This window comes from Callospermophilus lateralis, chromosome 3 (genome assembly GCF_048772815.1).
Source record: "Callospermophilus lateralis isolate mCalLat2 chromosome 3, mCalLat2.hap1, whole genome shotgun sequence".
Classification (NCBI taxonomy): domain Eukaryota; kingdom Metazoa; phylum Chordata; class Mammalia; order Rodentia; family Sciuridae; genus Callospermophilus; species Callospermophilus lateralis.
In genome coordinates this window covers 131,210,270-131,237,858 of record NC_135307.1, presented here as the reverse complement: position 1 = coordinate 131,237,858, position 27,589 = coordinate 131,210,270, and the positions used below count along the sequence as shown (strand labels likewise).

The 27,589-nt window shown below is 38.2% G+C and overlaps 1 protein-coding gene across 1 annotated transcript in view; it reads right to left on the bottom strand.

The window, feature by feature from the left end:
• Nucleotides 1-1,615: 1,615 nt before the first annotated feature.
• Nucleotides 1,616-27,589, bottom strand: part of Bnc1 (basonuclin zinc finger protein 1) — a 30,297-nt gene continuing 4,323 nt past the window's right edge. Inside the window, exons 3-7 of the mRNA XM_076849422.1 lie at nt 26,936-27,196; nt 11,942-12,078; nt 10,417-10,652; nt 6,477-8,320; nt 1,616-2,300 (exon numbers count right to left, since the gene is read on the bottom strand). Coding sequence (XP_076705537.1) covers nt 1,616-2,300; nt 6,477-8,320; nt 10,417-10,652; nt 11,942-12,078; nt 26,936-27,196 — 3,163 coding nt within the window. The remainder of the gene's footprint in view (nt 2,301-6,476; nt 8,321-10,416; nt 10,653-11,941; nt 12,079-26,935; nt 27,197-27,589) is intronic.

Here is a 27,589-nt window from a genome sequence, read left to right as displayed (position 1 = left end):
GGCGAGTGCGCTACCACTTGAGCCACATCCCCAGCCCCCTGTGAAAACTTTTTTTAAACAAATATTTGCCTTTTAAAACAAAAGATGTGCCATATATTTTTATTAAATCATAGAAAACATTTGTATACAAAAATGTCCTCTTTGGGGAAACTGGAATATTAAACATCTGGGTAACAAAACAGTTGAAAGATACATCTTGCTTTAATCTGAGACAAGTGTTAAGTGGTCATATTTACTAAAATTTTTTTAAAAAGTTGAGATAATTGGTAACAGGCTTTCCACCATTAGGCTAAAGGAATAATATCTCTTGTAACCCTCAGTTTTCTTTAAAGATGTTTTTATTACTTAAATCAACATGAGTTTAAAAGACACTACTTGGATTCTGAATACAAAATCTATTTTTTAACCTATGCAGGCTTTTGAAATCTATAAATTCTGGATTTTAGGAGATGGTCTCATTCCACAGGGCTAAGTTTCCTTTCTATAACAGCAAAAATGTATAATAATGTAGAATATATTTCAGAATAAGTTAAATATTAAGACAGAGTATGGCAATAATGTCCTACTTTTCTTTCTACCAAATAAATTTCAAAGTTCATCCTAATCTTATACATTTACAAAAGGGTGAAGACTGAGGGATCCACTGATACTGAAAATATACAAAAACCATCAGAACCATATCCTCTAAATACTTTGGCGGAATATATACAAATGGTTCTGCCAGAATCATACTTGTATTCATTCCACAGGGAATCAAAATGAACACACTCTGAAGTTCACCAAATGAAAATGGGCAGTGGTTTTGAAATGTTGTCACTTGTTCTGCTACTGAGCAGAGATCCAGAGGTGACACTGACACCTGCACTCACAGCAAATAATTACATAACATAAACACAAGTTAAATATTATCAAAATCATTTTAAATTAAATTGAAGACCACTACTTTTAAGTGCATGAAATATTTTCCCCCTAGTTTCTTAAATGCATCAGGAATCAACAAGGAACACATTAGAGGCCAATCCGCTTCTGCTGAGAAGTCCCAGGGGTAAGATATGAGATCTTCAGGGGAGATAGGGAGCAATTATCCGCTCCAAATGGAGGCATGATTTCAGAAGGTCATTTTTCCAAAATCAAGCCTGGATTTCAGACTCTAATATTAAAGAAGGAACTGAAAAATGGAATCTTTGGGACTGGTGTCTTGTCCATGTGGCAATCTTTTCCAGGTGAACATTTCTTCCCCAACATCCTTAATACTGTAGGCCTCACTTGAAACCACCCCCAGGTCCTAGGCCCTCATTGTTGATCTGTAAGACCTAAAGCTCTCCCAGGAAAAGTGTAAACAAATCTGGGGAATACGGGGTTTCTTCAAGGTTTCCTTATATCAGCAAAAAACCTCTTGGGCTAAGAAAAATTATAATAGGAAGAGCTACCTCAATTGTTGACTTTCCACAAGAGCTGTCTTTTGTTTATCCTGCTATGGAAAACTACATAGGCAAACCAAATACTTTTAGTCTGGCTTACCCAAAGAGTATTAAATAGTCATACACATTTCTTTGGATTACATTATTCCTGAATTATGACAAATGCTTATCAGAGATTTTGGTCTACCACTTTGTTACTGGAGGTGACTTGGAGACAAGGCCAGACTCTTGTGCAGGTTGGGATTCTGGCTGTGTCTGTTTCTACTGCGAACAGATGAAAACATCGTGTTGCAGCCTGGCACTTTGCATTTGTGGAGCTGGCGGAGGTGCACAGTTTTGTAGTGGGCCCTAAAGGTTCCTTTGTTACTGTAGGTCTTTTGGCAGAGGTGACAGGTTATAGGCAACCCAGAAGGCAAGCTGGCAAGACTCTGGTCAGCCTTTTCCATTAGGACACAGATGGGATATTCATCTTCCCCAGGGACAAGGCCTGGTCCTTCACAGTTCCCATCACTGTCCTCCATAAGCACAGTGCCTTCCTCACTCACCCCATCAGAGTCCCAGGAGGAATGGCTGCTGCTCTCTGACTTCATGCTTGAGGTAGTGCTCAAATCCAGGATGGTGCCCTCACTAGGGGGGCCAGAGTTGTAGCTCTCCAGGCTGGCACTGTGGACTTGGGTTATTGGGTAAATCAGACTGCCCATTCGATTTGTTCCCTTGAAGATGACAGATGTTTGGGATGCTTGCTGTGTGAAAGTCACATCCTGATAGGACTCCTTAGCCACATCTTTTATAAGGTAAGCTGCACGAAAATGGTCTTCACTGCTCTCCAGTGCTTCTTGGTTCAACACTTTTGGGTGGAGATTTAGATTTGAACTGTGTCTACAAGAGTGAAAAGATAGTTAGCAACCAGTTGGAATGTTTCAGAAAGAAACACTGTTCTCAGTAGAGAGACTTACTAGACATCAGGAAAAACTTATGGAGCGAGAAAAGTGATGGTAAGGTGTTAGGTCCCTGTGAAATGTCCCTGTGTTTAGTGCATACCAGCCCAACTGTTATTCACTACTTGTCAGAAGTTAGCATTCACCAGGAAAACCAACAGTCTGGAAACTTTGGTTTTTACCATCAGATTAACATAGTACTTCATCTATAGAGAATGGCTAGACTACTTCAATTAGGCCAGTTTAAGTAGAACACTAGAAACAGGAGATCCTAGAAGAATATCAGTCACAAACTACAAAGACCTAAGCAGAGGATTTTATTTCAATGAAACCAGGAAATATTACTTTCTTGAACTGCACTAATACAGTCATTGAGTATCTGAAATGTGGCTAGCATCATTTATTGAAATGACAATATTTTAGAATTGAATTAAATGTTATTAAGACTTAGCTAACTTGTTTCCTTTTATATTTTAATGTGGATATTAGACAATATTAAAAATTTCCTATCTGGCTCATATCATCTTTATGTGGAATAGTTCAAGTCTAGAGCATCTGTACACACTTCTCAAGAAGCTCTACATGTGTGGGTTAAAATATGGCAATAAATTGTGTGTATGCATGTAGATTAGTTCATATTTGCAGCATTTCACAATATACCAGACGGAAGTTTTGCAAATGCAGCAGTGTGAGCATACCACCAATCTTCTACCCAATGATTACTCCTAAAGGGCAGATAATGAACATCCATTATAACACATGCCTTTTACTCATATGTTATCATTTGGATGTAACTTGTAAATCAATATTGTTCTTGCTTGGGGATCCCGTTAACTTCTGACAAGCAAAGCTAACCTTTATGAAGGGTTACAATCTTATAGGGAACAGAAGAATAATCCCAAAGAAAATGCCTTTCCCAATACAGATCAGATTGTATGCCAGGGTCAAATTGGGAAAAATATTCTTACTAAAGTGACTAAGACTGGAATTTTCCTTTTCAAATTTCCTAAGATATGTGTGTATATTGGAGACTTAATAATATTTTATAAAACATATAACATTTACTATGTAATTTTTATTCATAATTTTTGGGGGACATAATCAAAATCATGCTCCTAGTTTACCCACTTTGCAAGCAGCACTTCTTAACTGTAATTCTGCCCTGTGATTATGTCAGCATTCTGGGCTGAAGGGCTGGTATGTGTTGGTAGAAAACCAGACACTAGATTAACATATAGGTTCTGGTACACAAAAGTGGTTACAAAAGAAAAAAACCAGACAAATATATTGACTGGAACCTTGTACAGAAAGGTCTCTACTGCAACCTCTGAGTCTTTGCCCACCTAACTCTTGAGTATCCATGAATATTAAGAGCTAACTTATGAGCTCCTCTTCATCCTTCTTTAGCCACAGAAGGTTAATTACATTTCCCAAGGTTCCATGTCCCCTTATGACCAATAACTACCACAAATGCAAAACCTTTCTAGCCCTCTGGACCATGTGCCAGGCTTCTGTTTCCAAGACCTTGCAAACCCTGTTCCCTTATCTTCCCTTCAACTTCTAGCTTCCCCTTCAACTCTCCTTCCTGGCTTCTATTTTAGTTGAGACCAGTGGTTCTCAAAGTACGGTCTGAACAATCCTAGTGGTCCCTGACTCTCTTAAGAGTTTTCAAGGGTGGTCTAAGCAATGCCTGTGGTTCCCCAAGTAAAGTGTTCATAATTAACACTCTACATACCCTTTTTACTCTTATTCTGGGTGTATAGTAGAGTTTTCCAGAGGTTACTGATATGTGATATTACAACAGACTAAATGCAGAAGCAGATTCTTACATCCATTTGTTTTCTAATTAAACCAGATAATAAAAAGATTTGCAAAAATCTCTTGCACCAAAGCCACTCATCTCCCTAATTTTGTGTTTTTGAAAATGTAGTTATTTTTTCCTAAAAATGTTATTACAATAATATATACTTATTGTTATTTCAAAGTGATACAATAATTTTTTTTGTTTTGGAAAACATACTTATTTTTCCTTAAAAATGTTATTATAACATGTTTATTGTTTTTTCAAAGTGATATAATGAATATTTTTTGTTTCAATTTCTAATATGGTAAAATATTGATAGTGTTCTTTGCTAAGTGTTTATAAAGCGCTGTGCAATCAAAACATTTGAGTTCCTGGTTTAGACGCACTCCTTCTTCCAGGAAGCTTCCTTAACTTCCCAGGAATCTGGTGAGGCACCTTCCCCTGTGCCCACAGCAGCCTACATTTCTTCCACTGTAGCAGTTTTCATCATATTCAGCTGTAAATGATTTTTACTGTTTTGTCTCCTCTACTACTCTGAAGGCCTTGTGGGTAGGGATGTGTCCCTACTACCTAATACAGAAGATGCTTAATAAATATTTGTTGGCTAAATAAGCATTCAAGGTACTGACCCCATCCCTCTCTGATGGGTCCTGATAATTGCTGCTGGCAGTTAACAGTGGCTCGAAGATGGAAAGTTAGTTATCCTTAGAGCGACACATTTCTCATCTTTGACTCAGAAATGGTGGTAGGCTTGGGCCTGTCTACAAAGTCCCATTTAAAATGGTGTCATTTTAAGCATAGATTCTAGGTACAATGCATTCCAAGTTCTACGGGAGTTAGTAGTTTTAAATTTAGAATGCAAGATATTTTCTTGTTGTGGTAGTGGGCTCATATCTACAAATAGGCCAGAACATAAAAAAATCAAATACATAAAAAAGTAAACATCAAATAAAAAAGTATCCAGAATCAATGTGCATTCTAATCTAGTGGATACTGAAGGCTAGAACAGTCCTGTGACTATCAAAGATAATCTGACTAATATGATTACCTCTTGACAAACATTTCTCCTTTGAACGGAGAAGGAGCAGTTCACTAATTAGGGTACCTTGTTGGTTTGGTTTAACATCCTAGCAACGGAAACAGGAATTTTAATATCTCCTGTGCTCTATCCTATTTGTTAAAGACAATGAGTATGTTCTTATGAACCCTATCCAGGAATGTGTGTGGGAGTCTGTGCATTTTCACCCTCTTAACAAATGCGGCATTACAATTTGGACTAGGTTAGTGGTTGTGTTAAACTGCTTCAAATTGAGCTTGTTTGAGCCAACATTTATGATACTACATGTCATCTGATAGCTGATCCTTTCCCTAAGTCTGTTAGGGTTGTTTTTTGGCATGCTTGCTCTTCCTTTTGTAGGGTGACCTGGAATATGGTTAGGGACCCAAGTTCATGAAGAAAAGCATAAGCAAGATGGTAACACCAGCTTTGTGCCTCCAGAGTGATGAGACATGCTCCCCAGTTAGGCATAAACAGTTTGACTCTGTGTATCATGAACACCCAGCATCTTTCAAACATACAACACAGCCCCCAATCACCTTTATTCTTTGATATCCTAGTATTTAAAAAACTTTAATCAAGCAGTTATTCTTTCTTTCAAATGTATCTGTTTAACTAGAAATCAGAGAAAATTTTCACTTGATGGGCTTCATATTATGAAATTGAAATTAGACAAGTTTTGGGAAACTATAGTGATAACTTAAAAAGCTCCTTTCCTTGTCCTGAGTCAAATGGCTACTTGTCTTTTAACCAAGCTTCTGATGTGAGAACTACAAAAGTATTCCTTATCTCACACCTTTGGGCCTGATGTGTTTCTGAATTCAGAATTTCTCAGACTTCAGAAAGGTAGAATGATTTATATACTGAAATATTATGTTAATGCCCCTATAATAAATTCATTAACATTTCTATACTAAATATACATAAAAGTCTGCACTAAGATAGATAGAAAAAGATTACTAATAGCTTCATGTCATTTCAGGTCAGGTTTTATAGCCAAGAGAGTTGAGATTTTTGGAATTGAAAGTTTGTGAATGTGGAAATATGGAGATTCATAGAACAATGATTCTCACACTATGATCCCCAGAACAGCAACACCAGCATTGCCTGGAAACTTGCTAGAAATGCAAAATTGCAGGTTTCATCCCAGAAATTCAAGGGGTAGGACCCAGAAGTCTGTGTTTTAACAAATTCTATGGATGTTAAAGTTTAAAAATCACCACCTTAGAAAAAATAATTGCCAAAAGATGCCTTACCTGTCTCTGCTCCTGCGGGATGGAAAAGTGGCACTACAGCCCTCCACTGTGCATGTGTGTGTTTCTTTGGCATGCATATTTTTGTAGTGCATTTTCACACTACAAGCATTTTTAAAGGTCTTTTTGCAGATGTCACACTGGAAGCGATTTTCTTCCTTCTGTCTTGCTAATGCATGCTGATCTATGTGTTCCAATTCTTTAGAATCTTCCAGACAAGGAAAAGTCATCCCCCTGTTTGACAAAGCACTGAAGAGTCCCCCAGCAAGTAGGCGCTGCTGTAGTTCCATGTAGTCAGGAAAAGGAACTTGGGACTCCATTTCAGGTGTGAAGTGGTTTTCACGGCTACCATCCTCCACTTCCCTTGGCACCATGGTCAACGCTAGCTTCTGCTCAGTCTCCCTCTCTGAATTGTGTGTGGCCTGTTCAGGGGTTCGGCTGACAGTTCCACAGGACTCTATCACTGAGTTAAGATGGCAGGGCCTCTCTAAGCTTCCTGAGTGTGTGTGCTGCTCCTCAGGTGTTCTGTCTGACTGAGGACTGCAGTCCTCTGGCTCATCTTCACTGACCACCTGCAGGGGCATGTCTTCATCTGAACTGAGGTTGTGCCTTTTCTCATTAGCTATTTCCACAGCTTCCTTCTCTATTTTGATTGGCATACTGGACTTCCGGGATTTCTTCTTAGGAAGAATATCAAATGGCATTTCATTGGAAACCAGTTGTTCTGGGATTGAAGAGGACAGTAGAGGGAGAGAAGGCAGCATCCCAGGTGTATTTGCCAGTTCAGCAGGAGTAGCTGGACTACGGTAGAAAGGAAGGACTGGTTGGACTGTCTTTAGGTTGGGGAAAAGCACACCATTTTGTCCAATGCTGGAGAAGGATGGTTGGCCTTTGGAATCCTCCCCTGGGCTATTGTAGCTGGGTAGAGGCCCACAGTCTGGAGACATCACTGTGAAACCTGGGTGTTTGTAGTTCTCAGAGCTTGCCAGGCTAAGGCTGTTCCTGAGATCTTTGTCCCGGTTATTTCTGTTCATTGGCATGTGAAGTCGAGGGTTGGGGTTGGCACTGTGGCGGTTCCGGCTCCTGAGGGAGCTAAACACCATGTTACACCCTTCGATGGTGCACTTATGCTTGATCTTCAGGTGGACAGCGTTGTAGTGGATTTTCAGAGTGCCTTTGTCATAGAAGGTCTTCTCACATGCAGTGCAGAACACTCGGCCCTTCTTTGTGCTAAGGTTGGTCCTCTCATGCTTCACTTTGGCCTCAGGGGATAACTGTGTCCTTTCAAGTTTAGTGACTATGCTGTATGAGCTGGAGTCACTTGAACGGGCACTGTCTTCTTTTTGAATAACAGAATCTGGACAGTTTAAACATTGTTCTTTTTCAACCTGAAATGGTGTGGAACTAGAGGTTAAGAAGCTGCTGTCAGAGAAGGGTCCATGGATTTCCTGTTTGGGTTCCTGGCTTTGGTCCTGACCCTGTTCCAACATATATTGTTCAGGCAATGACCCTATCAGTGCAGGAGGCAGAGGGTTGAAGAACTGGAAAGGCAGCATGAAAGTCATGTTGCTTATGAGGTTCTCAAAAGGGTGTATGCTAGTGGGGTTTCCTTTGTCCATAGGAGTGGGGAGGCTAGAACTCCTGTGGCTGCAGCTCTCAATGAAAGCCCTGATATCTACATTTGCTGTGGAAGGAGGTATGATGATGGACTGTTCTTCTTTCTCTTGAATTGCCATGAGCTCAACTATGGACTTGGTCTCCCCAAAACGAAGGAACTGCTGCAAGGTAGCCACTTCTTCTTCGCTGGTCATGATGCTCCAGTGATCCAATACCTTCCCTGATGCATCCTACACCGAAATCAGAATTTAAAAGTGTGATCAATTTACTACTCTTTACGCATTCCTTTAATAAAGTAGTCATTTGATTAAGGTCTTCACTAGACTACAGAGAGTCTTTGTGCATTATCAGAAAAAGATGACCCCTCTGGATCAAAGTGTACAGGGTTGTGGACTTCAGCCCCTGCCCACCTCACCCTACTCTCCTAGACCAGAAACTTTGAATAAAACATAAACTGCACAAATGTAAGCAATGATCTTATGACAGGTTCAGAAAAGAGAAATAAAATTATATTACTCAAGCCCAAGTAAGGGAAATTTAGTTGTTATTTTTCACCTCATTTCAAACCAAATGTCGTCTTACATGAGGCATAATCATTTTCCCCACTAAAATTAAAATATACATCATTTGAACAATAGTAACTTCTTTATCTAAAGAGTATAGATGAAGCAATCAGACTAGATATAGCTCAAGTATTCATTTGTTGCAAGTTTAATAATCTTCCCAAGCAACTATAGAAAACAAATGAACCTGTATTGATCTATTGCCCATGCTCACAAAGCAGAGCTGTAATTACACTGGAGTGTTGGAGATCTTTCAAACTCTAGCAAGGCCTAACTTTTCCCAAAACTACAATAAATATTTTATCACAGAACATGTATTTGATGGCCTACTGAGATTTTTCACAGTGTAAGTAAGAGTTTTGAAGACGATAAGGAACGTAACATTATAAATTTTTCATGTACTAGAGGTTCAAGGTAATTGATTCCATATTTTTAATCCTAACACTAGAAAGCAAGATTATTAGGATCATTAAATATTGATCTATGTCATAATGTAAGATCATAATGCTACTCTACATAGTGTCTATTTCTAGACTGCAAGGGGTCCAGCACTAGAGGTGAGCAAATATATTTCCAGGGTAACTTTATGGGTTTTAGAGTTAAGCAGAAGTGGGTTCAAACTACGGACTTAACATAGACTAGTGCAATGAATTTCAGCCAGACCTTTAAAAAAATACTCTGAGATTCTGATTTTTCAGTTAGAAAATGGTGATAATATACTTACTTCATAAAATTACTGGAAGAGTGTCAGGTATTTAGTTTTTATTTAATGATATTGTCCAAGACTGAAGTTTATTTTAGCATTGGAAATATATTCACTTCCCATTTCACTGCAATTTTCACTGAATTTTCTAGTATAGTAGCAAGAAAAAAGTTCTGTAACTGTTTCATATCTTTTCAAAAGATTAATATAATTCATCTCAGGAAATACGTTCTTTTCTTGAGAACCTTGATTGCCTCTCTGAATATAAAACACGAAGGCTTACATCTATGGCATGGTCTGGGAAGAAAGGTTAAATTGTTCTGAAAATAAAGAACAGAAAAAGGTATGAAGGGAATGCAACATTGAAGAAAAGATGAGAAAATGTGAGGAAGACAAAAGAACTGCAGGGGAGGAGAGGTAGGGGGAGGAGATGAGGGAGGAGGGAGAGTTGAGGGAGGGGGAGGAGATGATGGAGAGGGAGAGGGAGAGGGAGCATGATCACACATGCGTGAGAATGCCAGAGTGAGCAAGCTAGTGCACAAGTAATAGAGAACATATGAACAAGTGCAAGAACACAGAAATATTACAAGAAGTAGAGTCTAGGAAGGAAAATCAGCATTGGGATGCCAGAAAACTTTAAAGAACAAGATGGAGCTGCATAAATTGTAAGCTGCTTTCCGTGTGGTTCTGGAATGTAAGTTTCCTTTCTGACCCCAAATTCTCAGTAAAATCTGATATAGGTAGCATCTTGTGTCAGTAAGTAGTTTGAGAATAATAAAAGAACTGAAGGTACTACCCAATTGGGACAAATAGTTTACTCCGTAAGAGGTAGCTTAGTGAAACCCACATAAAAAAAAATGTCATGGTCCCATAGCCTGAAGTTCCACAGATATCTTGAGAAGAGCAGAGGATTCCCCCCATAAAAAAATATTATGTAGGGGCATAAGTCATTAGAAATATTAATGGGAAAGATGACCACCAATGACTATTACTAGTAGGCAACTAGGTCATATCAGTTACCGGGGTACTAATTTCAGAACAGTGACCATGGTCACTGTACCTGCAGCACATATCCACGGATGTAATCCTGAAGGGTCCAGTCCAAGGCATGCAAGATCTGGAGAACCTCATCTTGCTTCAACACACTGAAGAGCCGGTCCAGTAGGATTTTCAGGCGAACGGGGATGGCCTGCGTCCCATAGAGCATGAGGCTGCTGATATCAAACACCACATTGGACTGGACAATTTCCACCTGGCTTGTTGGATATACTGGGGGAATCCTCAGCTTACTTAGAGCTGAAAATAAAATTGAAGAAATATAATTTTGAAAAATTCTACATTTAGGAGAAGGACTATACAGAAAATAGGCTGGGGCTAATTCTCAGTTATCTGTCTCAGTAGAAAGAACATGAATATGCAAATGATTAGTAGCCTTAATACCTATCAGGCTTTAAGTTATTCACAGGAACTTGTAAACTAAAATTGACCGACTTTAAGGCTTTTCTCCCTTTCTTGAGGTATCCCTATGAGTGAAATTATTACAAATAGAGAAGGGACAGGGAAAAACAAAGGTGGCAAGTGCATAATCAGTATGGAAAATCAGGACGCAAAGAATCTAGAGGTGAAGAATCTGGACTTAGGAATCTGGAAGATCTTGGTTTAAGCCCTAACCTACTGTTTTCTACTTGTGGGGCTTGACAAATTAATTCACCTAAATCCAAGATGTTCAGTGCAACAGCCACTAGTCACATTTGACTATTTATATTTAGATTAAAATAAATTTCTTTAAAAAAATATTTATTTATTTATTTTTTAAGTTTTCGGTGGACACAACATCTTTGTTGGTATATGGTGCTGACGATCGAACCCGGGCCGCACGCATGCCAGGTGAGCACGCTACCGCTTGAGCCACATCCCCAGCCCAGATTAAAATAAATTTAAATATAAGAAATTCCATTCTTTGGTCACACTACTCCATAGTTACAAGCGGCTAGTATTGAAGGATGTCCAATTATAAATTTCAGGTAACCATGAATAAGGGATATTTTTATATTAAAATTTTATTAGGGCAAACTGAAGCTAAAAAATTATTAGTTTATAACATTCCTATCAGTGCCAAATAAATAGCACTGAAGTACCAGTTTCTGCATTTAGAATGGGGTTAATAATGCCACGTGTGGTGGTGCATGCCTGTGACTTGGGAGGCGAAGGCACAGGCTGAAGGATCACAAGTTTAAGTAGCCTCAGAAACTTAGTAAAGCCCTAAGCAACTTAGTGAGACCCTGTCTCAAAATTTAAAACAAAAGAGTAGGGGTGTTGGGAATGTGGCTTAGTGGTAAAGTGTCTCTGGGTTCAATCCCTAGTACAAAAAAAAAAAAAAGACTATTCTAGAATGGGGTTAATGAGATGCCATATAAAGTTGTTAAAATTCAAAGAGATAAAAAATAAAATCTGTCAGCCTGTTACCTAGAACATACTACTTAGTAGTTAGCTGCTATTCTTAGATTCTAAACCAGTCCCTGAATATCTGTACATTATTATGAGGGAACACTATAAGCCAAGAGAGGGGGAAAAAATAAAGTTACCATGAGCCACCCATCCATGTCTGCACTGCTCACACTGACGATGGTTTATTTTTCCAGGTTTGAAACTTTGGCAACTACAGTTCAGAGTACAGCTGATAGCCTGCAAAAGAGAACACGTTTGCACAGCGATGTAAATGCTGTATGGAACATAACACTGCATTTATAAAACAAAACACATGCCTCCATTTAGCATCATTTATTGAGCAACAGTGCCCACTGTGGCAAGCCCAAAGGTGTACCTCGGAAAGGCAATCAACTGGCCCAACACTCAGGAGACTATAAACTTCACAGATTTTCTACATATGAAAATGGACAAAAAATATTAGGATTTATAAGAAAAGATATAAGTTGGAAGGAAATATGCCACTTTGTTATTAAGAGCATAGAAAAGGTCAACAATCACACTTTTATCAAAGTCTCTAAGCTGACCACACCAGTAACTCTGCAAGGTGTACAGAGGCCATCTTGGGATAAGTAAAATGGTGAACACTCTGAACCAAAAGTATTACAGGTATGGAATTTGTTACCCCCACCCCAGGATGCGGTAGAGGCTGAAAAGAGAAACAGATCTGAGAACATATAAGGGTTGACTACATGAGAATTATTTCCTGACCCCATTTACTGGAATATGTGGCTGCCAGAGACAGAGACAGAGGTTGGAAGATAGAATCCCTGCATTGATGCCCAAGTTACATGTTATTGTGCCAGTTTGGTGTGGATGTGTAGAATATACAAAAATAAAACTGAATCAGAAGACAGAGATGTGTATGTTCAACAAAGTTCTAGTGTTAAGAGCGAAGCTTCATATATATTTTTAAGATGAATTCTTGAAAGGAGATAGAGGCCTGAAGAATATAATCTATTATTAAAAAGAAAAAAAGCCTTAAAGGAAATCTGTCAGTGAGGTTCCTGGGAAGAACCTTTGGGTAGAATCTACATGATTAAAGAGAGCCTTGAAACTGGGGAGACTGTGTATGTTTGGAAGAAGGAAGAAAATGCCTTACAATTATAGGTTGAGACCCCTAAACTGTCAATTGAGGAACTATGTGGCATTGCACTGAATACAGGGAAGGGAGAATATGGCCAAAAATTTGGGAAACTCATTCCAAAGAGTATATCACCAGTCTTCCTTTAAAAATCAGTGGCTGGTGGGATTTTAAGATGGTATAGACACTTTGGAAAAGTTTATATAAAAGTCTTTTGGAAACAGTCTGACAGCTCCTCAAAAAAGATGAGTTTATAGACCCAGAGGGGTTGGGGTTGTGGCTCAGCAGTAGAGTGCTCGCCTTGAATGTGCAAGGCCCTGGGTTCGATCCTCAGCACAACATAAAAATAAATAAAACAAAGGTATAAAATAAATAAATTTGAAAAAATAATAGACCCAGAAATTCCACTCCTCAGTATATATAGCCAAGAGAAGTGAAATATGTTTATACAAAATCCTGCACATTTTTTTCATAGCAGCATTATTCACAATAGCAACATTATTCAGCATTATTTCACAAAAAGTGAAAAGAAACCCAATATACATCAACCAATGAATGAATAAACAAATGGTATATTCATATAATGGAATATTATTTCCAATAAAATGGAATAAAGTACTGATATATGATACAAAATGGGTAAAAACATTATGCTAAGAAGCCAGGTACAAAAAGTCACAGATGTTTATGATTTGTATGTGTATGATGTATGTGTATGAAATATATGATTTCATTTACATAAAAAAGTGGCTATGAGGAGCTGTGGAGGGAAGGGAAGTGACTGTTAATGGGTGGTGGTGGGAGAGTGCTGTTTTTATTCTGTTTACAAAAACAACTTCATTGAGATATTTGCTTATCATTCAATCCATACATTTAAAGCATACAGTTCAGTGATTCTTAGTGTATGCATAGAGTCATACAACAATTATCACAATATAATTTTAAAACATTTCATCATCTCCAAAAGGAATATTGTGCACAAGTTTATAATGGATATGTTTCATTTCTCTTGGGTAAAGTCTAGAAGTAGAACTGCTGGATCATATACAGATATACCTCATTTTATTGCATGTTCATTTACTGTGCTTCATGGATATGCAATTTTTACAATTAGAAAGTTTGCAGTGGCCTGATGAGGTGGTGTACATCTGTAATCCCATCAACTCAGGAGGCTGAGGCAGGAGGATTGCAAGTTCAAAGCCAGCCACAGCAACTTGGCAAGGCTCTAAGCAACTTAGTGAGACCCTGTCTCAAAATAAAAAATGAAAAGTGTTGGAGATGTAGCTCAGTGGTAAGGCCCTTCTGGGTTCAATTTATGGTACCCCCCTCAAAAAAAAGAAGAATAAGAATAAGAATGTTAGTTTGTGGCAATCCTATATTGGACAAGTCTATTAGTAGCATTTTCCCAACAGCTCAGATTATTATTAGTATTTTTTGCAATAAAATGTTTTAATTAATTGTTTTTTTTTTGAGAGAGAGAGAGAGAGAGAGAGAGAGAGAGAGAGAGAGAGAGAGAATTTTTGATATTTATTTTTCAGTTTTTGGCAGACACAACATCTTTGTTTGTATGTGGTGCTGAGAATCGAACTCGGGCCGCACGCATGCCAGGCCAGCGCGCTACCGCTTGAGCCACATCCCCAGCCCTTAATTGTTTTTTTTAAAAAATGCTACCACACACTTAATAGTATGGCATAAACATAACTTTTGTACATTCTGGGAAACCAAAAACATTTGTATGGTTTGCTTTATTGTGATATTTACTTTATTCCAGTAGTCTAGACTTAAGTTCATATTTCTGGTATGCCTGCAGTAGCACAACATTTAGCCTTCTAAAGAACTGCCTGTTTTTCCAAGCACCTGTACCATTTTAATTCCCACCAGCAATGTGTGAGGGCTGTGATTTCTCAGATCATCCTCACCAATACTTGCCATTGTCTTCTTCTTCTTTTTTTTTTTTTTTTATTAGAGCCATTCAGGTGGGTGTGAGTGGTATCTCATTGTGGTTTTTATTTCCATTTCCCTGATAGCTAATGGTTCATCATCTTTCCTGTGTTCATTGGCCATTTGTATATCTTCTTTGGAGACACACCTGTTCAGATCTTTAGCCCATTTTTAGATTGGGTTGTCTTTTTTGCATTGAGTTGAAAGAGTTCTTTATATTTTCTAGATACCAATTCATTACCAAATATACGATTTGTTAGTATTTTCTTCCATCCTTAGACTATCTTTTCACTTTCTTGATGGTGTCCTTTAAAGCACAAAAATTTACAATTTGACCAGGGTTTCTTTTTTTTTTCCCCCCCATGGTGTCTGTGGATTAGAGCCCAGGGCCTTGTGTATGCAAGGCAATCACTCTACCAACGGAGCTGTATCCCCAATTCCCAGGGTTTCTTTTTGAGGTAATGAAAATGTTCTAAAATTAGATAGAAATGATGGTTGCACAACTCTATGAGTACACTAAAAGTGACTCAACAGTACACTTTATAAGGGTCAATATTATGGTATGTGAAGAATGTGGAGAGAACGAATACAGAAATGGGAGAAAATCTTGGCCACCCGCACGTCAGATAGAGCATTAATCTCCAGATTAATAAAGAACTGAAAAACTTAATGCTCCAAACCCACATAACCCAATTATCAAATGGGCAAAGGAACAGAACAGGCACTTCTATGAATGGTCAATAAATATATGAAAAAATGTTCAATATCTCTAGCAGTTAGAGAAACACATATTAAAACAACACTGAGATTTCATCTCACTCCAGTCAGAATGGCAATTATCAAGAATACAAGTAACAATAAATGTTGGTGAGGATACGGGGAAAAAGGTACACTCACACATTGCTGGAGAGACTGCAAATTGGTGCAACCACTAGGGAAAGCAGTACAGAGATTCCTCAGAAAACTTGGAATGGAATCACCATTTAACTCAGTTATCCCATTTCTTGGAATATACCCAAAGAATTAAAATAAGTGTACTACAGTAACATAGCCACATCAATGTTTATAGCAGCTCAATTCACAATAGCTAAGCTATGAAACCAGCTTAGGTGCCCTTCAAAAGATGAATGGATAAAGAAAATGTGGCATATATACACAATGGAATATTACTCAGCCATAAAGAGAAATGAAATTATGGCATTTGCTGGTAAACAGACGGAACTGGAGGCTATCATGCTAAGTGAATATAAGCCAATCCCCAAAAAACAAAGACCAATGTTCTCTTTGATATGCAGATGTTTCGGGGGTGGGGGATGGGGGTGTAAGTACTTTGGATTAGACAAAGAGGAATGAAGGGAAGGGAGGGGGAATAGGAATAGAAAAGATAATAGAATGAATCAGACATTTTAAATGGTCATGTAATCACATATGCACATACTTTCCTATGTGCAAATGTGATTACATGGCCATTGAAAAAAAGAAACTAAAAAATAAGAATTTATCTTAAAAAAATAAAAACTGATGACCCAGTTTAAATACAGGTTAAAATTTCCATGATTTGACTGTCTTCTATTATTTCTTTAGGATTATGATGGGCCTAAATAGAGCTGCAACCAAGGATTTTCAGGTGAAGTTATTAGGGCTGTTCTTAACTGAGGTGTGCCACAGACAGTAACAGCAATGCCTTATCTATTCAAGAGGCTATCAAAAAACAGGAAACATATGAGAAAAGTTTTGCTTTTTATAAAGTCACATAACATAACACAAAAAATGAAATCACAACTCTGAATTATTCTAATAATGCATGCATTCTCCAGAGGGAATAACATCATCCCCAAAGGAATGAAAATTGGTTCTTGTGAGGTGAAAAAAAATACTATTCTTTTCATGCAATAAGCACAGATACATACATATACATAAAAAGATATATAGTACATAGTATGGTACTAAAATTTCATTGGGGAGGCACAATTAGGAAAAGAATTCTAAAATCTCTTTAGGTGTGGGAGGTAATGAAAAGATTGAGAAATACTGTTCTAATGCTAGAAATTATTTCATTCTTTGGCTACAGAGTTTCTATTTGTACATGCATGTAAAATGTATAAAATACATCTATATAACTATACTTCACACATTATATAGTTATTGTGAAGGCAAGTTGAAATGTAAAAGTGAGTGATGGTTTAATTTACATTACATATCATCAAAACAAAAAAGCTTTAAAGGCACTGTTCGGTTTGTTTGTGGCACACATTACATGTTGTCCAGCATCTCAAACTTAGCCACAACCCTATAAACATCAGTTTATGGATGAATCAGTCATTTGTATATTGCCAATAACACTCAGTATGAAACTCTGAAATATTTCACAATCTAGATTTTATAACTATGACTGTCAAAGGAAATTTTAAAAGATGCCATTCACTCTTTAAAAACAAGATGTTGGAACTGTAAAAGCAAATGCATATTTCATTTATTTGGAAAATAAGATCTGTTTTATCCAGAGAAAGAGATATTCTTGAGTATATGCTTCCTCCAATTTATGAAGACTGATCAAAAGGCACGGGCACATGAAAAATCCCAGAAAATGCTGGGTGATCCTGTCTCAGACTCAAAAGTGCTAAACCATAGTGAGAACAATTCTAAGTACACCTAATAGTCTTAGACTGAAACTCATTTCTTGTCTTATCACCTGATTCAGGATTTCTCAACTTTGGCACTACTGACCTTTTTGGCCAAATAATACTTTGTGGCTGTTATGTGCATTTCAATGTCTGGTAGCATCTACCCACCAGAGGCCAGTTACACAAAAAAATGTCTTCAGACATTGCCAACTGGCCCTGGGACCTATATCACCCCCAGTTGAGACCATTGACCTAATCTGACCATTCAGTTCCAACAGCTTTCAGTTTGGGGAACAACAATTTTATGTACAGTTCCAACATATGCATGCTGCTTTATAAGAAACATTCACTAACAAGAAACATTCATGTGTTCTACATGAACCCATCTGAATAAGGCTTAATAAAGCTCATTAAACATCTATGGAAATAAATCTTAGAGGAATTATTTATGAACTAAAAAACCTAATCACAAAGTCTAAGAAAACTTCCAATATTGAGGCCCTTGGATTTTTCCACCCATCTCAGAATTCCACAATGTTGTAAAATTATAGCACCATTATTTAAAGATAAATTAAAACTTCTAAAAGGAAATCAAACCAAAAAATTCTAATTACAGGACAAAAAGTACTCATGTAAATCAAAATGGAAAACTCTTAAAATTTACATCCTTTCCTTTGGAATCCTAATACTTATTCCATTCTTCAGAAACATAAAGCAGATGTTTATAACATTCTGAACTCATCAAGACATGATTATTGCTTCTTATGCACTCATCTTAATCAGACTATTTCCAGAATTGTTATTAGTCACTTTGATGTGCTACAAATCAACATTCAAACTTCTGGTTTACTTTTTTGTAACTATCATTTTCTCATTCATTCATCCAAAAACCACTGACACACCTAGAATGTGATGATTCTGTTTATTTGCTGTCTTGGGATAAAAAGTTATGACCTAGTTTTTGGGGATGTTGGGGGACTCACTTCATCTTCCAGACACCAATGCTCTACCTTCAGATTGGGGAGACTATTCTGTGGCCCTCTCGACAGAGATGCTGAACTGAATTCCCGGCAGTGGCTGGCCCAGGCTTATAGTGGGCTGGATGCACACATATCTAGCACTGGACAGTAAAGGACTCTGATGGATTTTTATTGAGCTCAAGAATAAAAGCTGTTTTCTTTAAATATATTTTCATGCAGATATTTTTATATCATCAAACATAAATTCTGGAGGATATTCTTAAGGGACTAGAAGGAAGGGGGAAAAGGGAAAACAGAAGATTTTGGGGATTCCCAGATTTATAACATTGGCCCTGGGAGGCCATCTGTGATGTGGCAGAGGCACAAAGCCGAATTGTATCCAGTCAGGTATTATTGTAGGGCTAAGTTAGTCTGCACTATGCAGTACACTAGACACATGTGGCCATTTAAAGTAAATGAAGTCAAATAACATCTAAGAATTGAGTTCCTTGGTCACACTAGCCACAGTTCAAGAGCTCAGTAGTTATATGTGACTACTATATTGGACAGTAGAGATATAGAACATTTCTTCCATCACAGAAAGTTCTATCGCATAGTGCTGAATTCAACAGTGAGACTAGTTACCATCCTTTGACATGTAATGTGCATATTTAATATGTGATTTCATATAATCCTCACTGCCTTGCCGTGAGAAGGGAATTACTCTCAGGAAGCTTAAATTTATGGAAGGGTGTAACATTTAAAGCCAAACAGTTGGTAAGCTTTACTGAAAATTTATTACAGTCAAGACACTATACTAAGCAGTACACATGAACTTTTTCTTTCTTTCTTTCTTTTTCTCACATCCACATAGGGCGGTATGACTAGCCCAATTTTATAGTTCAGAAAGTTGGGAAACTTATAGGCAGTAAGGGTGGTCTCAAATCTGGATACAAGGGGTGAACTATACATTGAAATATCAATATTTGATGCTACCTGTGGTTTCATTTAATCTTTATAATGCTCAGAGTTAGGCACTGCCATATACTTCTGCACATGACAACATTAAATTTCCATGTAGCAAAGAAATTTTATCAATTGAATAAGTATTTACTGAACATTTATGAGCCAGGCATTATTCTAAATTCTAGAGGTTAAAGTGTTGAAACAGACTCCTGTCCTCAAGGAGCTTATATTCCACAGGAGACAGAAAATGAACAAGTAGTCTATGGCCATACCACCCTTAGGGTCAGACCTGGTTAGTTCTTGGATAGGAGAAAAATGAACAAGTAAACAAACAAGATCCTTTCAGAATAAGGCAAGTATTGTCCAAGAATTAATATGCAGAACGCTAATGATTTCACTAGGTGGCATGGAGAAAAAGGGACAGGAGTAAGTATCTTCTAGATGGGATTATCATTACGGGCCTCTGAGGGGGTGGCATACAAACTGAGTCCTAAGGGATGGCAAAGAGCTGGCCATGTGAAGATATGGAAAGGGAGGGAGTGTTTTAGGCAGAAGGTACAGCAAGTACAAAGGCCTTGAGGCATGAAAGAGAATGGGGTGTTCAGGGAATAGAAAATAGGCCAGTATAGCTAGAGTGACCCTAATGTAGTAAATGGTAGAAAATGAAGGGCAGAGAGGCAACAGAGGCAATTCAACATAGGACCTTTTGGGGCAGGCCAAGGAGTGTGAGTTTTGTTCTAACAGCGAGTCTTTTTAAGCAGATGCAAAGTGAATATGATCTGCCTGTTAAAAAAAAAATACCTTTGGTTGCAAAGCCAGAGCATGTGAATTTCTTCCCATTTACCTCACTAAACTCCTTTCATGGAGAGATAGTAAAACCCAGGATTGGCCTCAAACTATTCTTATTTCTGTTTAAGCCACATAGCCTTCTTCCATGCTGTGGCACCTTTGTCTTCAAAACAGGTTGGGTACCTATCCCTGTCAATCTCAGAGGCTGTTAGCCATATTAATGTGAACACAAAGATGGAGAGTTGAAAAGACCAACTAGGACTGCTAGACTGTTATTGCCATCTATCCATAAGTAGGTTCTTAGGTCCTCTGAGCTCTGATGATCTGACTCTGCATAGACATAGCAATCAAAAATATATTAGATAAAAACCTCCTTAGAGTTACTCCACAATGAATCATTCCTGAAGAAGACAATACAACAATTAAAACTCTAAACTAATACCTAGTAACTAGCACTGGACCGAATATTTGGTAAATCATCTGCTGGTATCACACGAGAGAATAAATGAATGACTGAATGAACAAATCAATGGAGAACTGAGCCATGCTTAGGATTACAGATGCCCTCCTAATATCCTTTTTCCTGATCTGCCTTGGTAAAAGAATCTTAATTTCTAAGTCCCAACTGGTGGCCAGGTGACTAAGTACTGGCTAATGGCATATAGGAGAAGTTACTGGTTGGAGCATTATGGAAAGCTCTTGATAAATCAGAGCTGACTGAGCTTAGATTCCTGTTTTCCTTTTCCTCCTTCCTGGAACAAGAAAATGATGGTTGAAGCCCAAAGGGCATTTTGTGACTATCAGGCATCCTTAAGGTCATACCCTAAGGATAGACTGAAAAGAAAGGATGGTGACTATTTAGGTGCACTAGCAGCCACATGTAGTTCCTAGTTTACACACTGATCCTCCTATTGACTGTGGAGAGGGCCACATTAATATCCACATGGAAACTAACTCACTAGTAGAGATTACTAAGGGTCAAGTTTAGAATCTGCGGTCCTTTTTTAATTTTGAAATTCTAAGGTTGTGCCAGATTCTCAGTGGTAAGAATCATTAAGTCCCCAATTGGAAATCAAAGAATCCAATCTGCCAAACCACAAATCACTTTTTACAAGTCATTAGAATAAAATGCTTCAGGTTTTTCCAAATTGTATTTTCAAAATGTTGAATATAGACAATTGCTATTAATATGTTTGAGTCCTAGAAAATTGCAGTGCATATCAAAAACTGCCAACAGGATATCATAATCCAAACAATGCATCTTTTAAAGAAGTGGGGACCACCCTTAGCTGTAACGAGAAGGTTTGGTTTCTCTTCCTTTGCAATGAAAATGACATTCTCATCCCCTCTATGCTGCAGCATTCAAAGGTGGAATCTACTGCTCTATAGAGCTGCTCTGCCTCATACCCATTCTATATTTCTTTCACGTTTTTCTTATTAGAACCAGTTTTTTCTTTCCTTTCTTTCCTCCTCCCACTTTTCACTAATTTCTTTCATTGTTTTAAGTTCATCTCTTTTTTTCTCACATACATGAACCCACAGAGGTACAACCAGGATTCAATTGCAAATAGTGGCACTATTTGCCAGATGGGCAATAAAGACAACTGGAAAGAAAGAAGAAATCTTGTGAAGTTCCTTTATGTAAGAGAGCTTATCTTTGGCTGTTAGCACTGGAACTGAAGTCCACCTGGAGAAATACACATGGGCCAGATGTTCATCTCATCAACCTATTATGCCATCATGTTCCAACAATAGCTTAACAAAATGATGATAATTTACTCTAAAAGTTTTGTTGGAAAAGCTACTACCATGTACTAGGATTTATGAGGAGCTTTGTGGCGTACAAACACGAGTAACTTTCAGTGTTATTGCAGTAAAGGAGCACATGGCTTCACTGGGAAGAAAAGTCACACAACTAAGTTGGCCAAGAACAGCAGAGAAAAGAATATGATTTGTCAAAAATTATCATAAGTCATTCACCGTGTTAAAATCTAACTTAAAATACACTCAAACACAAAACTTATTGGCCACCTTCACAGAATGCTAGTTATTCTGAAAACTGGTAAACAAAGGGAAAGAACCAAGTATGAATCCTTTTCTATACAACCTATATTTCAGAGTAACAGAATCAATGATGAGACAAAGATTGTTTTTGAATATGAACCAAATAAATTAAGAACCCGAATACCACTGTTGCATAACTCCTAATGAAAAAGAAAACAACCAGGCCATTTGCCTTTGGACGGAAGGCTACATATCACCACACATCTGATGTTCCTACTAATCTGAATCAAATCAAGCCTCAATTCCAGTGTAAGAAAATATGGGGGCGGGCAGAGGAATATTTAAATGATAATACAAGGAAGAAATCATTAAAATCCAGACTGGGGAGCACATAAATAGGATAAATAGAAAAGCTGCAAGGAAAAAAGTAAACCTGTACATTGAAAGACAATGAATAGACCTGACTTGGATCCCAATTTGAACAATGGTAATATAGTTTATTAGAAAGTTTCAACACTGAATGGAAATTTGTTGACCCTGATATTGAGAAATAATATTTTGATGCTGGGGATTGAACCCAGGGATCTTGCTCATGCTAAGCTGTCCTGACACTAAGCTATACCCCCATACTCTGTGTGCGCGCGCGCGCACGCACGTACTCTCCTGTATATTGTTCTTGTTAAAAAAGGTGGCTTTATATTTTAGAGCTACATATTAAAATATTTGCGAATGAAATTATGACACTAGGATTTGCTTCAAAGTAATCCAGTCAGTGCTGGTAGTGGTAAAGGGATAAGGGAATATAGATAAAATGATACTGGCTAAGAGTTCACAACTTTTGAGCTCCCAAACATTTCAGAAAGCTTCACTAAACTACCCCAATTTTGATTTTAGAAATTTTCTGTAATAAAATATGAAAAAGTAAATAGGTCAAAATTTCCATCTCTCCAAAATTTTAGTTTGAGTGAGATGGAAAACAGATGAAGAGAGCAGTGTTATGCAGAGACCAGAGGAGACTGCCTCTAGGGGGAAGCAGGCATGCTTTCAGTGCATGTAGGAAATACCATGGGCCTGTACACAAAGAAAGTCTCACCATGCCCATGTATGTCAGGCCCAGGAGCACAGAGCACAGGTTTCCTTAAGGGCAGTGAGAGTAATCTTGAAAGGCAACCTAAGGTGGGGGTTGGGAATAGGCTTACCAGATGCGCACTCAGAAGTTTCTCTGTTGGATTCAGGGAACATTAGAGTCTGAACAAAGGGGAGGCACTGTTAATTAATCATGATCATGATTGAAAGAAGGGATTTGAAGAACCCCAGAAACCAGCATTTGTAATGTAAAAATGACACCAAAGGAGAACTGACAAAATCTGGGTTCTCATTACAAATAAGGAATAGCAGGAGAGGCTAGTCAAAGATAACTGAGGGCATGGAGAAGGGCCTGGCTAAGACAGGTGGGAGGTAAAGTTTTTTCAGGTGACAGATGCTGGGCCAAGTTTACTTGTGTACAAAATGCATGTGTGACACACTTGCAGTGTTCTCTTGCTGCTTAGTTCAAAGAAGGTAATGGGGAAAAAACTTGTTCTTTGAAGTCTATAAATCAAAGTATAAATATTGTGCCAAAATAATTTAACATCTGTGCATTTTTTCTTAAAATTATTAGTTTTTAAAACTGAAAATATAAAAAAGTTTAAAATATGCAAATATTACCTTAGAAACCAAACCAAATCTTTCTTTTAAAATTTTTTTTCAAGTTATACAGAAATAAAAGTGATATGGATATATAAAAATTTCCCTTTGTAACCTAAATTTGGGAGACCTCAGAGGTATTCTTCAAAAACATTTGATAACAAAAATCAAAGAAGTTAAATGAATGTGTAGAGAGCTTCTAAACATAATTGAATCAACCAAGGGGGAGAAAAATAAACAAGACACTTAACTTTAGGATGTTAGCTAAGGTGGCCAGTTACATAAGGAATACAACTTCACTATTGGTGGGATCCAAAATAAAGGTGAAACTGAAAACATTTTTAAGTAAAATCTTATAAACATTTCTTTCAGGCACTTAATGAAAATTAGATTTTCAACGCTAAATTTTTAAAAAGAAAAATTCAAATTAGTTAATTATGCCATCCTAATCCCCGTCTTAAAATTTAGCATCTGTATCATCAAATGATAGAGTTGGCGGTATAAAATTTTACCTTCATTATGAATAATGCAAGAAACAATCAGAGGGCTACGGAACAAGGACAATTCTTCTGGAAGCTGGTGTAGAGCTGGAAAATAATTTTCATGTTTGAGTATATGATATGATTACACAAACAATCTGCAAGAAGGGACAATCAAACTAATATAATTGTATGGAAAAGTTAAAAGCCTGAATGAGAGTTTATCTGAGGCAAACATTTCCTTCCACCCATGTCTGTTTGGATCTGGCCTTCATATTTCATTTCCCACCTCTCTCTTCCTTCACATTAACTGAGTGAAATTATCATCCCCTGAAAGTAGAGTTCTCTTGTTATTTGTTAGACTGCTTTATAATAATGAGCCCACATATGGACAGGAACAGTGATGCTTGTTTGCTTATAACTATGCAAAGTTTGAGAAGGCCATAAGTTGGACCCCAGAGAAGCAAGGCTGCTGTTTATACCCACCCTCTGACTAATGTAAGCCTGTGTCTACGTAGAGAAATGGTGCCACATTGGAATCCTGGAGTTTCCAGAATTAGGAAAAAGGACTTCAAAGAATGACAAGATAAGGAGAAATAAGGTTTTCAGGTAGAAACCAATTTAAAAGGGGCAGGGGGACAAAACCCCCCCAAAATTCTAGATGCTTCTTTTAACTAACATAGTGATCTTTAACACGTCATATAAATTGTCAAAAATGAACGAATGAATAAAATGAAAACTCTGCAGAATACTCAGAATAACTTAATTTTATAAAATAGTATACTGACTCCCTAAATCTTGATCTTAGATACCAAAATGATGGGTGGCTCAGCACTGAGATTTTGCCACAGCTAAGGTATTTCTAGGTCTTTCTAAAAAAAGACTGTTTCTGGCAAAAGTAACTCACTCTAAATGACATCTGTAGAGAAAATTCACCCTGGAATGAAGCACACTCCTCCTGCAAATAATTTACCTTGTAGAACCTTCAGGGCGACTCTTTTAATGACCACCATCAAAATAACTTCTCAACTATATATACAAAAGCTGAAAGACACTTTGCCTCCCACCCCATATACTGCAGCTTAATTTTACTAGCAAACTGAACTTTTAAAATGTTCTCCTGTTTATATTTATCCTTTGAAAATTATAAATGACAAGTGTAATGCTTATCTGTTCTATGGGGAAACCTATACATTCATGGAATGGATTGTCTTTCCAACCCAATGATCCTGAGGTATAGAATGTTGGCATGGGTCTGGTAAGCAGGCCTAACTGATGCATGGGAGAGATGTAATAAAAATATTATAATTTTCTATGTAAACCTTATGTTTCTAAGGCAACTACTCCCCATTGGTTAATATTTCTAGTAGAAATTATACCAACAGCAAACAGATAATTGTTTCACATACTGGTAGACATCAGCGGCCAAATAACAACCTCAAACTTGTAACCAATGTCTCTCTAAATGAAGGAGAAACACGTCACTAAGTCCTTAGCAGTCTAAAGAGACTGTATGAGTACAGCCAATATTAAAAATTAAATTACGCAGAGGTCTAAACATAATTATGAGTTTCCAAAGTATGAGCAGCACCTATGTTAAGTGAGGATTTCAACACTTCTCATCATTTAACTATAACAGGAACATGTTCAACTAACAGTTGAGTTGAAACAGTAAGAGTTTCAGAGTAAAATTAAAGTTTTCAAACTTATTAGACAAGAAATCAAATAATGACTCATGTCTAATTATTTTTAACTGCCGGAAGGTATGCAAAAAGAATAGTTATTTATCAAAATTCCTCCTAGCAAAAGGGGCAGGTATCTTTTCATACATATTTAAAGGAAAAAAAATCAGATCCAAATTTGTAATATTCAAAGTGATGATCTTTTACATGCTGATTTTATTTTGACACATAATTTTAATGAGGTTTTAATAATGTCTGTCAATAAATCTGGGAAGGAATAACTGAGAAGGGAGTATATTTATCATTGAACAAAAGTTTTAACACATAAACACATTTGCAAACTCAGTCTCTGAAATCTTCTAAAGAGATCCCATAAAATCTAATCATATTAAGACAATAAAAGAATGAAAGGACACTAGGGGGAAAAAAGAAGTGCAAATGCTATTTTTCAATTAAGTTATATTGTCAAGCCAAAATCTTGTCGCTTTGATGAGAAGAACGTATTTAAAAAAAACTTGTTGCTGCATCTGCTCCGTGGTCCCATTCAGTAACACATGTCCTCCCCTCACCCTGACAGGGATTCCCAGGACACAGCGGGCCTCTTTCAGGCCCCTTAAGTGTTAACAGGAGGGGCCTGGCTGCGACCAGACGTCTGGTCCGATTTAAACGCCCTGTCTTCGGAGGGCCCTGGTGAGCGCGGTCATAAAACTAGGGGACATCACTGCATCCCAGTGTGCCTGGTCGCCCCCGCAGAAACACACAGCTCCACTCATACCATCAAGGCTGCTAGCTGGCATTCCATTTAAACTGTCAAACCCAGGCCGGTGGCAGCCCGCAGCCACAGAGATGCCTGGAATGAGAAGAACATGTTTCCACACCGCATCTGAGAAAGTTTGACTCGGAGCGACGCACTGATTAATATCAGATCTCCTCCCTCGTTCCTCTCCACAATCGTGTCACATCTGGCTGACAACCTCTCAGGAGCTGACGCGAGCCAGGCCGGGGGCGCGCGACCCGCGGCGGCCTCGCCGGCGCCCGCCGCCGGCTGGCAGAGCGGAACCAGTCCCGCACTGGGCCCCGGCGCCTCAAGTCCCGGCACCGAGCAGCCCCGCACGCGATCCGCGCTCCGGGGCAAGCACCTTCAGGCAGAGGCACTGTCGCATTGGGGACCCGCGCTCGCTTCCGGTCGCTTGCAGGTGACGGTCTCTCTCAGGAGTCCTACACCCCCTCGTCCGCTCTCACGTCGGGCACCGACGCCCCCACCCACCCCAGTGCTCTCCGGAGTTAGGACCGCCTCGCCTAACGTCCCGGGAACGAGGTCAGCAGTGGCCTTGATAAAGCCGCCCTGCAAGCCTTCTGACCAGACCCGTCTAATTGTCTATTTGCAGTGTTTGGTCGTTTTGTTTTTTAAAAGACACAGGACTTGTCCGCCGGCGGACAGGGCCCTCACTGCCCCCGTCTGTCTTCGCAGTTCTCACAGAACCCACCCCAGGCTACACCCGCAAAGCTCTCCACAGAAACAAGCTTCAGGT